The sequence below is a fragment of the Salvia miltiorrhiza genome, chromosome 1 (genome assembly GCF_028751815.1).
Source record: "Salvia miltiorrhiza cultivar Shanhuang (shh) chromosome 1, IMPLAD_Smil_shh, whole genome shotgun sequence".
NCBI lineage: Eukaryota > Viridiplantae > Streptophyta > Magnoliopsida > Lamiales > Lamiaceae > Salvia > Salvia miltiorrhiza.
In genome coordinates this window covers 70,343,932-70,356,385 of record NC_080387.1, presented here as the reverse complement: position 1 = coordinate 70,356,385, position 12,454 = coordinate 70,343,932, and the positions used below count along the sequence as shown (strand labels likewise).

The 12,454-nt window shown below is 37.6% G+C and overlaps 2 protein-coding genes across 2 annotated transcripts; both read left to right on the top strand.

Moving 5' to 3' along the window:
* Window positions 1-7,461: 7,461 nt before the first annotated feature.
* On the top strand, window positions 7,462-7,938 carry LOC131012438 (dirigent protein 11-like). The gene is made up of 2 exons (XM_057940397.1): window positions 7,462-7,833; window positions 7,927-7,938. The coding sequence occupies exons 1-2, from the start codon at window positions 7,462-7,464 to the stop codon at window positions 7,936-7,938; spliced, it is 384 nt and encodes a 127-aa protein (XP_057796380.1).
* A 117-nt stretch (window positions 7,939-8,055) lies between these two features.
* Window positions 8,056-9,079, top strand: LOC131005640 (dirigent protein 11-like). Its single transcript, XM_057932643.1, has one exon. It carries the CDS (start codon window positions 8,081-8,083, stop codon window positions 8,711-8,713), a length of 633 nt encoding a protein of 210 aa, XP_057788626.1. The 5' UTR covers window positions 8,056-8,080; the 3' UTR covers window positions 8,714-9,079.
* Window positions 9,080-12,454: the final 3,375 nt, after the last annotated feature.

Here is a 12,454-nt window from a genome sequence, read left to right as displayed (position 1 = left end):
GACTCAATATTATTTCCACTGGCAAGCTCGACGATGATGGTTACTTCAACCATTCGGCGAAGGAAAATGGAAGCTAATCAAAGGCTCTCTAATTGCAGCAAAGGGTAGAAAGCAAAATTCTCTCTACATGATGCATGCAACGTTGTCCAATGGAGAGGTGAATGCAGTCGTCAAAAATTCCTCCATTGAGATATGGCATAAGAGGCTTGGGCATCTGAGCCAGAAAGGTCTGGAGATCTTGGCTAGAAGAAGCCTCATCCCTGAGGTAAAAGGAATGCACTTGGAAACCTGTGTTGATTGTTTGGCCGGAAAACAACACAGAGTTGCATTCAAGAGCTTCTCTCCCTCAAGAAGAGCTCAACCTCTTGATTTGGTGCACACAGATTTGTGCTACATGAAAGACAGAACTCTTGGTGGCGCACTATATTTCGTCACTTTCATTGACGATTTTTCGAGGAAAGTCTGGTGTTTTGCTTTGAAAACCAAAGACCAAACGTTGGAGGTCTTTAAGAATTTTCAAGCAAAAGTCGAGAGACAAACAGGAAGGAAACTGAAGTGTGTTCGTGCAGATAACGGCGGTGAGTACCAAGGCCCGTTTGAGCAACACTGCAGGAACCATGGTATCAAGCTTGAGAAAAGCGTCCCAAAGACCCCTCAACATAATGGCGTGGCAGAAAGGATGAACAGAACAATTTGTGAGAGAATCAAATGCATGCTGTCGCACTCCAAACTGCCAAAATCCTTTTGGGGTGAAGCTATGAGGACCGCAGTTGACTTGATCAACCTTTCTCCATCAACTCCTCTGGGTGGTGACATTCCAGATAGAGTTTGGTCAGGGAAAGACGTGTCTTACAAACACTTGAGAGTGTTTGGCTGCAGGGCTTTTGTTCACATTCCAAAAGATGAGAGATCCAAGCTTGATGATAAAACCAAACCATGTATCTTCTTGGGATACGCTCATGAAGAGTTTGGTTATAGATTATGGGACCCAGTTAACAGGAAAGTCATCAGAAGCAGGGATGTTGTATTCCTTGAAGATCAAGTTCCTGATGATGCGAAGGAAAAGCCTGAATCTAATTCAGAAGTTCCTGTCAACTTAGATCCAGTTCCTTCACCGACATTCCAGAATTACGGGGGAGATACCCAATCGGAGCATGGTGATCCGGTTGATGACGAAGCAGGTGACGATCAGACTCCACCTATACAAGATGATGTCCCTCCAGTCAGAAGGTCTACCAGAGAAAGACAACCTTCTACCAGATATAGCCCACATGAGTATGTAATGCTCACTGATGGAGGAGAGCCACAGAGTTTTGTAGAAGCCATGGCGCATGACCAAAAGGAGAAGTGGTTAGAAGCCATGAAGGAGGAGATGAACTCCTTAGTTGAAAATCACACCTATGACTTAGTGAAGTTGCCAGCCGGCAAGAGATCGCTGAAAAACAAGTGGGTCTACAGATTAAAGGCTGAGGAGAATAGCTCACAACCAAGGTACAAGGCGAGACTGGTTGTGAAGGGTTTCAGTCAGAAAAAGGGTGTTGATTTTGAAGAGATTTTCTCACCAGTGGTGAAGATGTCTTCAATCAGAGTGGTGCTCGCGATTGCTGCCAGTTTGGACCTGGAGATCGAGCAACTTGATGTGAAGACTGCATTTCTACATGGAGATTTAGACAAAGAAATCTACATGGACCAACCTGAAGGTTTCAAAGTCAAAGGAAAAGAGAACCTTGTATGCAGGTTGAAGAAGAGCTTGTACGGCCTGAAACAAGCTCCCAGACTATGGTACATGAAGTTTGAGTCCTTCATGTCAACCCATGGCTACAACAAGACCACCTCTGATCACTGTGTTTTCTTCAAGAAGTTCACAGGAGGTGATTTTATCATATTGTCAGTCTACGTTGACGATATGTTAATTGTAGGCCATGATGCCAGCAAGATTGATAAGCTGAAGAAAGAGCTAAGCAAGTCTTTTGCGATGAAAGACTTAGGCGCGGCTAAGCAGATCCTTGGAATGAAGATCTTCAGGGACAGGAAGAGCAAGAAGCTCTGGTTATCTCAAGAACAATATATTGAGAAAGTTCTTGAAAGATTTAGAATGAGCAAGTCGAAGCCAGTCGCCACTCCACTTGCGGGTCATATGAAGCTAAGTTCAGCACAATGCCCGACAAGTGAGACAGAAAAGGAAGAACTGCAAAAGATTCCATATGCTTCTGCGGTGGGGAGTCTAATGTATGCTATGATATGCACTAGACCTGACGTCGCTCACGCAGTTGGTGTGGTTAGTCGATTTCTCTCAAACCCAGGAAAAGAGCATTGGACAGCAGTGAAATGGATATTTCGGTACCTGAGAGGTACTTCTAAACTTTGTCTGAAGTTTGGTGATAACCATATTCTACTTGAAGGATATGTGGATGCAGACATGGCTGGTGACATAGATTCCAGGAAATCCACATCTGGATACCTGATGAGACTTGCAGGGGGAGCTATCTCGTGGCAATCGAAACTTCAAAAATGCGTGGCATTATCCACAACGGAAGCTGAGTACATTGCTGTGACGGAAGCTTGCAAAGAGGTGTTGTGGTTGAAGAAGTTTCTACAAGAGTTGGGCTTGAAGCAAGAGAAGTATGTGCTTTACTGCGACAGTCAAAGTGCAATTCACTTGAGTAAGAATTCGAGTTTTCACTTGAGAACGAAACATATTGATGTGAGATATCACTGGATTCGAGATGTACTTGAAAGAAAACTAATGCAGCTCGAGAAGATCCACACCGATGAGAATGGTGCAGATATGTTTACCAAGTCCTTACCCCGAGATAAGTTTGAGATCTGCAAACGTGAAGCAGGTCTAGTTGAATCCCCACATCAAGTGGAGGGGGAGAATTGTTGAGTTTGTCTTCCACTTTGATGTGGGCCCCAAACCTTTTGACATTTGAGCCACAACTTTTTGACTATTAGTTGTGCAGATTAATTGAAGTTCAATAATTGCAGCTTCAACAATTGCTGCTGCTCATTTTTTCAACAATCGGCAGCTCAATTTTGCCTATAAATTGAGCTCATTCTGCAGAAGGAAAGGTGTGCAGAAGTGCGAGAAGTGTGAGGCAAAACAAGAGAGAGTGTGGTGAGTGCTTTTTGAGAGAAGAAAAGTGTGAGGAAAAATCATAGGATTTTTCATCTCTCTTAAAATAGTAGCTCAGTCCTCTTGTGTTTTCCAAGTTATTAAACTTGAGATTTGTGTTTCCCCTATTTTGTGTAGGGAGAATTTTGTAAACCTACTATATACATAGTGGAAGATTTCTAGACTACGGTCTCGTGGTTTTTCCCAATTTGGGTTTTCCACGTAAAAATTCTTGTCTCATATTTTCTTATATTTTGCACCAAATATTTTTTTTGGTTTGGATCCCATTTTGTAATCCAGCAAGAGGGAAAAGAATTATCCTGGTTCCGCTGTGCAAGTGTCATTTATTTGGACACTCGTGAATATTTATTCACCACTTTTCCCAACACCCCCAAACACCCTGAACCCGCACCACCCCCCAAACCCATCTGCCACCCAGATCAGCATTCCCACTGCGGCTCGTGAAATTCGTCGCTGGTCACCGCGGCTCGAAGGCGTTCCTGAGGTTGCCGCGGCGACGTCTCAGAGTTCACTGGTTGCTCCGGCTTCCAAGCCTGTGCCGGTGTAACGTCAAATCGCAGGAGGATTAACCTCCTCGCCGCCTGCACGATTCAGATTAGATGACAACAAATGCTCGACCTTGACCTTAGATCTGTGGCGCGACGGCGGTGTGCCCCTTCGATTTTGGGGTGGGTGGTGGTTCAGGGTGTTTGGGCACGACTTCACTCTCTCCGGCGTGGACTTGGTCATCATCGTGGTAGTGGTTGAAGGGGATGATAATGGTGGTGGTTGACGGCAGCGGAAATCCCCTGACCCTGCCTTCTCCGCGCTCTCGCACAACCTAGATTTTTATTTTTTTTAAATTGTAGTTGGAAAACAACGTCGTATTCGTATAGCTTCAAATTGGAGCTAGGATTTTCTAAGTTGGGAACATTAAGAAAAAAAATTCCGTTTATATATTCCTACATCAAATTGAAAGGTCGTGAAAAAGTCGCGAAAAATAAAAAACCTTATGAATTTACAGGCAATTTATTCTAAAAAAATTGTGAAACATTGAATTTTGTGCACGTAGAATAGAGGATCTCATCCGTAGGCAAAAGACCACGATCAAAATAGGAACGAAAAAAAATGGGTTAAATGCATGTAATATCATGAACTTAAGTCGAATTTAAATTTAACACGACTTTTAAAAGTTCCAATTAATATGACCAACTTTACCCTGTGTTCAATTTTAACGTCGTTTTTTTCCCCCAAATTGAATCCTACGTGTCAATGACGTGGCTTGCCGGCACAAGTTTCCTTCCGGTGAGCAAAACGCTGCGTTTTGCTCGCCGGATTTTGCTCCTCTCCTCCATCACCCCTTCCTCTTCCCGTTGGCGAGCTCCTCTCCTCCTCCAAGCACGACGCACAGCTCGCGTCGCCGACTCCCCCTTCGCGACCTCCGGCGACGACACAGATCAATTCGTGCCTCTGCCCTTCAACCTCCCTTCGGCCTTCCCTCTTTAGCTCCAATTTCGAACGGCAAAGGGGTCGCAGTCAATCGATTCCGGCGACTGTAACACTGCCATTTTCCCTTAAACCTTAGATGCCCAACTTCAAACACCTAAATCGCGGCCATCCAGCCACATGCCGCTGCCCTCACCGACGCTCTCTCTCGCCGGACGAGCAACAGCTCTGAACCACCGCCACCTCCCCTGCTCTTGGCTGGACAGCAGGACTCCCACCGATAGCAAACACTCAAGTTTGATTTGTATAGAAATAAATCAAGTTCGATTTGTATAGCAATAAATCTTCTTCTTCTTCTTCGATTTTCTTCCCTTCCCATAAAAACCCACCTTCTCCGACCATGCTCGTCTCTCTCTCTCTCTCTATTCGGTGCTAAAATTGAACATGGAGTAAAGTTACATATTTAAATTGAACACGAAGTAAACTTACACATTTAAATTGGACATTTTTAAGTTACAAATTATGACGTGTCATTTTGGAAGACACGTCATTGCCACGTGGTTCTGCCGGAAAATAAATCGATGTTAAAATTGGACACGGGGCAAAGTTGATGATAATACTTATTGAAACTTTTAAAAATCGTGCTAAATTCAAATTTTAATTTAAGTTCATGATATTACATGCATTTAACAAAAAAAAAATGTGACAATTCTAACCACATGTAGTCTGTCCCCTTTTATTAACACCATCAACATACACCGGCCACTACACTTCCAAAAAGCTGCTCACTTTAACTCAATTATTGTACCAAATATCTATTCTTCCTATTACATTAATTATTTTTATATGGATAGTAGGATTTCTTAAATTTCATCATGTGATAAGAATTAAGAAAAAATAGTTTAAATGATAAAATTGATCAAGGGTTTTTGAATATTTCAAAATTTCAATCCATCAAAATAAACAAGGGATTAATCTTATTTTTATCTATCAAAATTAATTTTTCAAAATAAATGTTCCCTAATAAAATACTTCATCCGTCCCACTGTATGCGAGACCTTTTTTTTTAACACGGAAATTAAGAAAATTGTATTTTGTTTGTAGGTGAAAAAGTGAAAATATGTTTAAAGGGTAAAATTTTTACCAAAAAAGAAAAGAGTCTCACTTACAGTGGGATGCCTTAAATAGAAAGAGTCTCAAATACGGTGGGACGGATGGAGTAGTACCATCGAGGGGCCTCATTTTCTTGCATACACATCTAGCATGGACACGAGAAGATACGAGCTTGTTAGAATAAGACCAATTGAGGCCATGTTTTTATTTCTAATTTAATTGAAATGGGAATTGATTCTGGAGAAGGTACTGTGATTTTGCATCAATTGTTAAATGTGTCTGATAACTTTGGTGTCTCACTTTGTATTTCACAATTATTTTTAAAAAGTATTGTTGTTTTTTTTTAATTTTAATTAGTACGTTGCAATTTATTTTAATTATTTATTTATGATTCATATATGTAAAAACAATTTTTTATTGACAGTAAATATTACTTAAAATATGGAAAATAATATAGTGGGATACCAGAAAAAATGTAGTGCAGAGGATCTGAACTCGTTAACTAAAATACAAAGCTGCCGACCTCACAAAATTATAATAATAAATGAGTAAATAATAGGAAAAAAAGAAGCTATGATTAAAGCAAATGTTTCTTTTTTACCCGGACCTACATTGCAGTTCGAAATATCTAACTGATTCATACTATCACATGCGATGCGACCACTTCAATTTGAATTTAATGAGATATTGGTTTGAGTCAATCCATGAACATATATATCCATTTTGTTATAATAAAAAGGGTTATTGGCTCTTAAATACACCAACTTTGGGGATAGTTTATGGGCGACTAGATTCCTTCCGAAACTTTTATGGCATAGGATGGCTAGTTTGATTTAATGCACAATACCTGAGTACCTGGGTTCTAGTCCATCATGATGCGGTCTTTAAATATTTTATTTACTTATTTAATTTATATAAAAAAAATCTAGATCGATTCAGTTATCCAAACCCTATCTTTTTCGGTGATCCCACGCAGTGGCGGATCCAGGGGGGGCTAGGGGGGGCTTCAGCAAGCCCCCTCCCAATTTTTAAGTTTTTTTTTTAAAATATATATATATTCTTATTATTTTGTTTTATATCTATATATGTGTATATAAATAGAAAAATACAAGAAAAAATATAGTAATACATTATTTATAGTATCCAACTATCCATATTAATTGCTCAACACATTGAGTTATTTATAGTATCCAACTATCCATATTATTTTTATCATTTTTTCTTTCTTAGTTAATTTTTAATGTTAAATTTGAGTCAATTCTAAAGGTAAAAGTAAAATTACTAATTACTAACAATGAAAATTAGTTTATTTGTTTAGAAGATGAAACAATTTTTTTTTAAGAAAAATGAATAAAAGTACGTTTTTATATGCTTTCAATCTACTTGATGTTGAATTAATTGAATTGCAAACAATTATCTTATTATATTAAGTGATTGTTGAAAAATGCATGAAAATGAAGTGTACGGAATGCTCAAAAAAATTTGCTTCGGGGACTCCCGCCCCCGAACCCCCGTGTAAATATTTTCAAGCACCGTAGTCCAATAGATTCAGCCCCCTAACATTGAATCCTGGATCCGCCCCTGATCCCACATGTTCCATATTATTTGATAGTTAACATTTGTTGGATATATCCAATATATAAACCCATTCCCAGATTCAAAACCAATCACACTCACACCTTCTCTAAAATCAAATTACAAAAAAAGAAAGAAAAGAAAAACATGACAAAGCTAGCACTTATTGGTCTTATTCTAACAATCATGCAGCTTGCACGCGTTCACACTGAATGTGTACGCGAGAAAGCAAGGCTACGTTGCGGAGGAAGCGCAACATCTTCAGTGGGAAAGAAAATGTCGCGAAGCTCCAATTATACGTCCAAGATCTTCGGGTTGGAAACCCTCACGCCACTGTGTTCGAGGTGGCGAAATCCTCGATCACCGATGCGTCTGCGTACGGCTTCGGCAGCATCCACGTTCTCGACGACCTGATCACGGAGGAGCCAGACATCAACTCCCGGCCACTCGGCCGCGTCCAAGGGCTCACCACCAACGCCGACCTATCGACGTACGGCGTCCACTTGAACCTCAACTTCTACTTCACGGTGGGGAAGTTGGCCGGCAGCACGCTTAGCATCCTCGGCCGGAACCAGATCTTGGACGTAAGAATTAACACTTTTTACATATTTTTATATATATGGACATTATTTGTTTTTGCTATCTCAAAATTAATAAACATTTTCCATTTTGCCTAGCTCTTCTTTTAATTTAGTTACCCCACATGTTCCATTATTTGATAGTCAATTAATATTTGTTGGATAACTCTCTAGTCTCTATATAAACCCATCCCTAGATTCAAAACAAATCACACCTTCTCTAAAATCAAATTACAAAAAAGAAAAAGAAAACATGGCTAAGCTAGCATCTATTGGTTCTATTCTAACAATCTCATGCCTTCTCGTATTCACGCAAGATGTGTACGCGAGAAAGCAAGGCCCCGTCGCGGAGGAAGAGAGCTTCCTCCGCGACATCTTCCTAGGGAAAGAAAAGATCGTGAAGATCCATTTATACGTCCAAGATCTTCAGGTGGGACACCCCAACGCCACCGTGTTCGAGGTGGCGACATCCTCCATAACCAATACGTCTCCGTACAGCTTCGGCAGCATCCATGTCCTCGACGACCTGATCACGGAGGAGCCGGACATCAACTCCCGGCCGCTCGGCCGCGTCCAAGGGCTCACCACCAACGCCGACCTCTCGACGTACGGCATCCACTTGAACCTCAACTTCTACTTCACGGTGGGGAAGTTAGCCGGCAGCACGCTCAGCATCCTCGGCCGGAACCAGATCTTGGACGACCAACGGGAGTTTCCGGTGGTCGGCGGCACCGGCATTTTCCGATTTACTCGTGGATACGCAATCCAGACCTTCTACCCCATGGATCCGGCCGTCCCCAATTACGATGTGTTGGAATACACCATCTACGCCACCTACGATTCTAAGCTCGGCGAGAGTGATGTTGTTGAGATTGCTCAAATGTGAGGGAATTCAAATCGAGACTTCCATTGTGTTATAGATATGTTTATGTACGCGATGATGAAATGTGGTCTGTTGGTAAGACGCTTAATTATCGCATTCAACGTGAGTTTGTTTTTCTTGTATTTGGTAAAAGACACATTAATTAAGAAATAAAAGATGTATGCGTGTGTTGGTCAAGCGATACAGTGGTTAATGCTTTTGCACACGTACATCGTGTGTGTATTTATGACGTCATCCGATAATTAAAGTGTTATCTAAAATTTTCTTCAATGTTATGTGTGTGTGTGTTTAGATTTTAGTTAAAAATCCTTTTGTATCTTAAATTTTCTTCAATATCAGTATAATAAAATTGATCTGTTATTTTATTTATTTATTATTTCTTTTAAGGACGATGGTTCCCATTTTGCTCCATGATAAACGTGAACCTTATCAACTGAATTACATTTTATTGTCCTATTATTTTATTTAAATTAACAAAACATAATATTTTGTTTATATATTCCACCGAGATTCTCCATAACATTATGGTTTGGCCTTCAAGGAAAATTGAAAGCAGTGGATAGATTGGAGTACCTAAGTCTAAGCAAAATGTGCAAACTATGCAATTTTGAAAATAAAACTCATGAATATCTATTTTTTAGAGCAGTGCTTTGTTTCTCCTCTCAACTTTCCTTGTATCCAGCTTTGTTTTGGGCTAAGAATTTTGACAAACACCAAGTGAGCGTACAGAAACCAGAACTACAGCTAGAATTCTTTTACGAATTTAATCAAACACTTGGTGGGCACCATTTTGAAAGTAGTGACCTCGTTCTACGGTACATGATTCTTCTGTCTACTTCACAGTATTCATATGTGCAGTTTATCATCTTTCAATAAGTTTTAATCAATGGTTGGGAGATATATAAAAACAAGAGAAATGGACCACCAAAGTTGATTTTTGTTAGAAAGTTGATGCATGGTTTTTGAGATAGATTTTTTTGCAAATACCGAGTGTGAAGGTGATTGAAAGCACGAGGGTAAGTGCACACCAAAATGAAAACATCATTACTTATTTTGTACGGATAAAAATGATAAAAGAAAAAAAAAATCACAATTTTCGTGGATGAAAAGACATATTATAATTAAGTTAATATTTAATTAATATACAATAGGAGATTTAAATAAGAACTCTTATTTAAATTGACAATTTGAAAATTATTTTTAAACATTTTGATCGCGAAAACTTACATTAAATACATGATCACCTTGATATATGGATGAATTATCCGAATCCCATGAAAGTCGAAAATTCAATTATTTTACTGCACTTAATTTTGAGCGAATGCACTACTTATAAATTCAGTGCAGCATTCTAACAAAAAAATATAGTTGTCGTGAAAACCAACCCATTAAGTTGGTCTTGTGTTGGGATTGTGTAGGCCCAACGTTAAGTTGGTCTCAGCCCACTCCAAAAGTCTCATTTATTGACTTTTTCTTTCGAGCCCTTGCAATTTTCTATGAGTTTTTTTTAGATTAACAAAATATTAAATAAAAAAATTTAAAAACAGCATAACAATGTATTCAAATTTAAGACGTTTGATCTTAGGCATAAACCATTTTACCATTTGGCTGAAAACACTGGCGGATTCAATGTAGAACATGGGGGTGCAGCTGCATCCCCCCACAAAAAATAAAAATAAAAATTAGTAGTATTATTATTTATATATAAATTATTTTGAGTTAAAAATATGCAGCCTCAATTAAAAATGTAACCCAGATCAAAGCAAAAATCTAATTTAAAAATCCTAAATTCTATTGGCCCAATTTAAAGCAAAGCCCATCATCTCATTATCTTTTTGTTTTACGATCCTGAAGCCCACCATCAACACAATTCTTAATTAATTAAAGGGTTAATTGTAGTTTATGGCCCGAACTTTTGAGCCATTTGTAAATATAGCCCGAATTTTAAAAAATATAAAAAAATAGCCTGAACTTTGAATTCATTTGTAAAAATGACTCGAACTTTAAAAATACAGAAAAATAGCATGAACTTTGTAGTTATTTATAAAAATGGCTTGAACTTTAAGTCATTTGTAAAAATGACATGAACTTTAAAAAATACAAAAAATGACATGAACTTTGAAGTCATTTGTAAAAATAGCCAAACTTTAAAGTCATTTGTAAAAATAACACGAATCTAAAAAAAATACAAAAATAATTTGAATTTTGAAAATTTGTAAAAATTGTCTGAACTTTAAAAGAAATACAAAAAATAATTTGAATTATGAAGATTTGTAAAAATGACCTGAATTTAAAAAAATCTAAAATGACTCGATCTTTCATAAATACAAAATCTAAAATGACCTGAAAAGTATGTGAAAATTCTCTATCTGTGCGTAATATGAATTTTATGTACTCGAAGTTTAAAAAATTCGTATTGTCAATAATATTTTACGAGAGAAAAATTATTTGTACGAGATTAAAATTCTTATGATAAGAGATTAATTATCATACTTTATTATAAATATTCCAAGTGAATTTATAATTTTCACGTCAATGTCGAACTTTCCACGTTGTCATAATTCGATTCCGAAAGTGTAAGCTCATGCCATTTTTATACATTTGATAAAAAAAAATTGAGTCATTTTTTGTATTAATAAAGTTCGTACCGTTTTTACAAATGACTTCAAAGTTCATGCCATTTTTTTGTATTTTTTAAAGTTAATGCCATTTTTTTAAATGACTCCAAAGTTCAGGCTATTTTTACAAATGATTTCAAAGTTCAGGTTATTCTTTTGTATTTTTCAAAGTTCAGGCAATTTTTGCAAATGATTTCAAAGTTTAGGCTATTTTTTTATATTTTTTAAAGTTCGGGCCATATTTACAAATAACTCCAAAGTTCGGACCATAAACTACAATTAACCCTTGATTAAAAGAATTTGCACAAATTCGAACCATGGGATTTTGGAATGCAGCGAAAGTTTGAAAAAAAAAAAAAAATAGAACAACATCATTTCTTATTTTACCTGAAGCCCACCGTTAACACAAATTATCAATTAATCAGAACCATGGGATTTTGAAATGCAGCGAAAGTTTGAAAAAAGAAAAATCAGAATAACATCGCACAGTATAGCTCCACAACGTTTTCAAATTTTTAACAATACTTTTGGGATGTACTATTTTTAACATTAAATATTTTTTATATTTATGTTTATGAATTTTTTTTTTGCACCCTCAAATTAAAATTCCTGAATCCGCCAAAATACACATAAATGATGGATAACATAAATTTATGTCTTTAAATGTCTCATTCCTTTTCCAACATTTGACACAAAAACATTTTTCCTTCCTTATTTTCACTTCAAGGATGAATAATATTATCCATCCATTTTTGGTGTGATAATATTATTCATCCTTGAAGTGAAAATAAGGAAGGAAAAATGGTAAGAATCTCTTTTGTGTCAAATGTTATAAAATAAATGAGACATTCAAAGGCATAAATTTGTGTTATTCATCATTTTTCCATGGATAAATTTATCCATCAAAGTAAACGTAACCTTATATTTATAAGATTTTTTTTTTGCACCCTCAATTTAAAATTCCCGGATCCGCCAAAACATACATAAATTATACTTCTTCCTTTGTAGCTTCGACTGTTGTGAGCTGCCGGAGTGGTGTCGAGGGCCGACGACGTTAATCTCCGTTGTCGGCATAGTACATTGTCAAGCCAATCAAGAGGAGCCCCCAACATAATGTACATCGATC

Bases quoted from the DNA above. Each gene is read 5' to 3' on its own strand.
- LOC131005640 (XM_057932643.1), top strand. From the start codon at position 8,081: ATGGCTAAGCTAGCATCTATTGGTTCTATTCTAACAATCTCATGCCTT.
- LOC131012438 (XM_057940397.1), top strand. From the start codon at position 7,462: ATGTGTACGCGAGAAAGCAAGGCTACGTTGCGGAGGAAGCGCAACATC.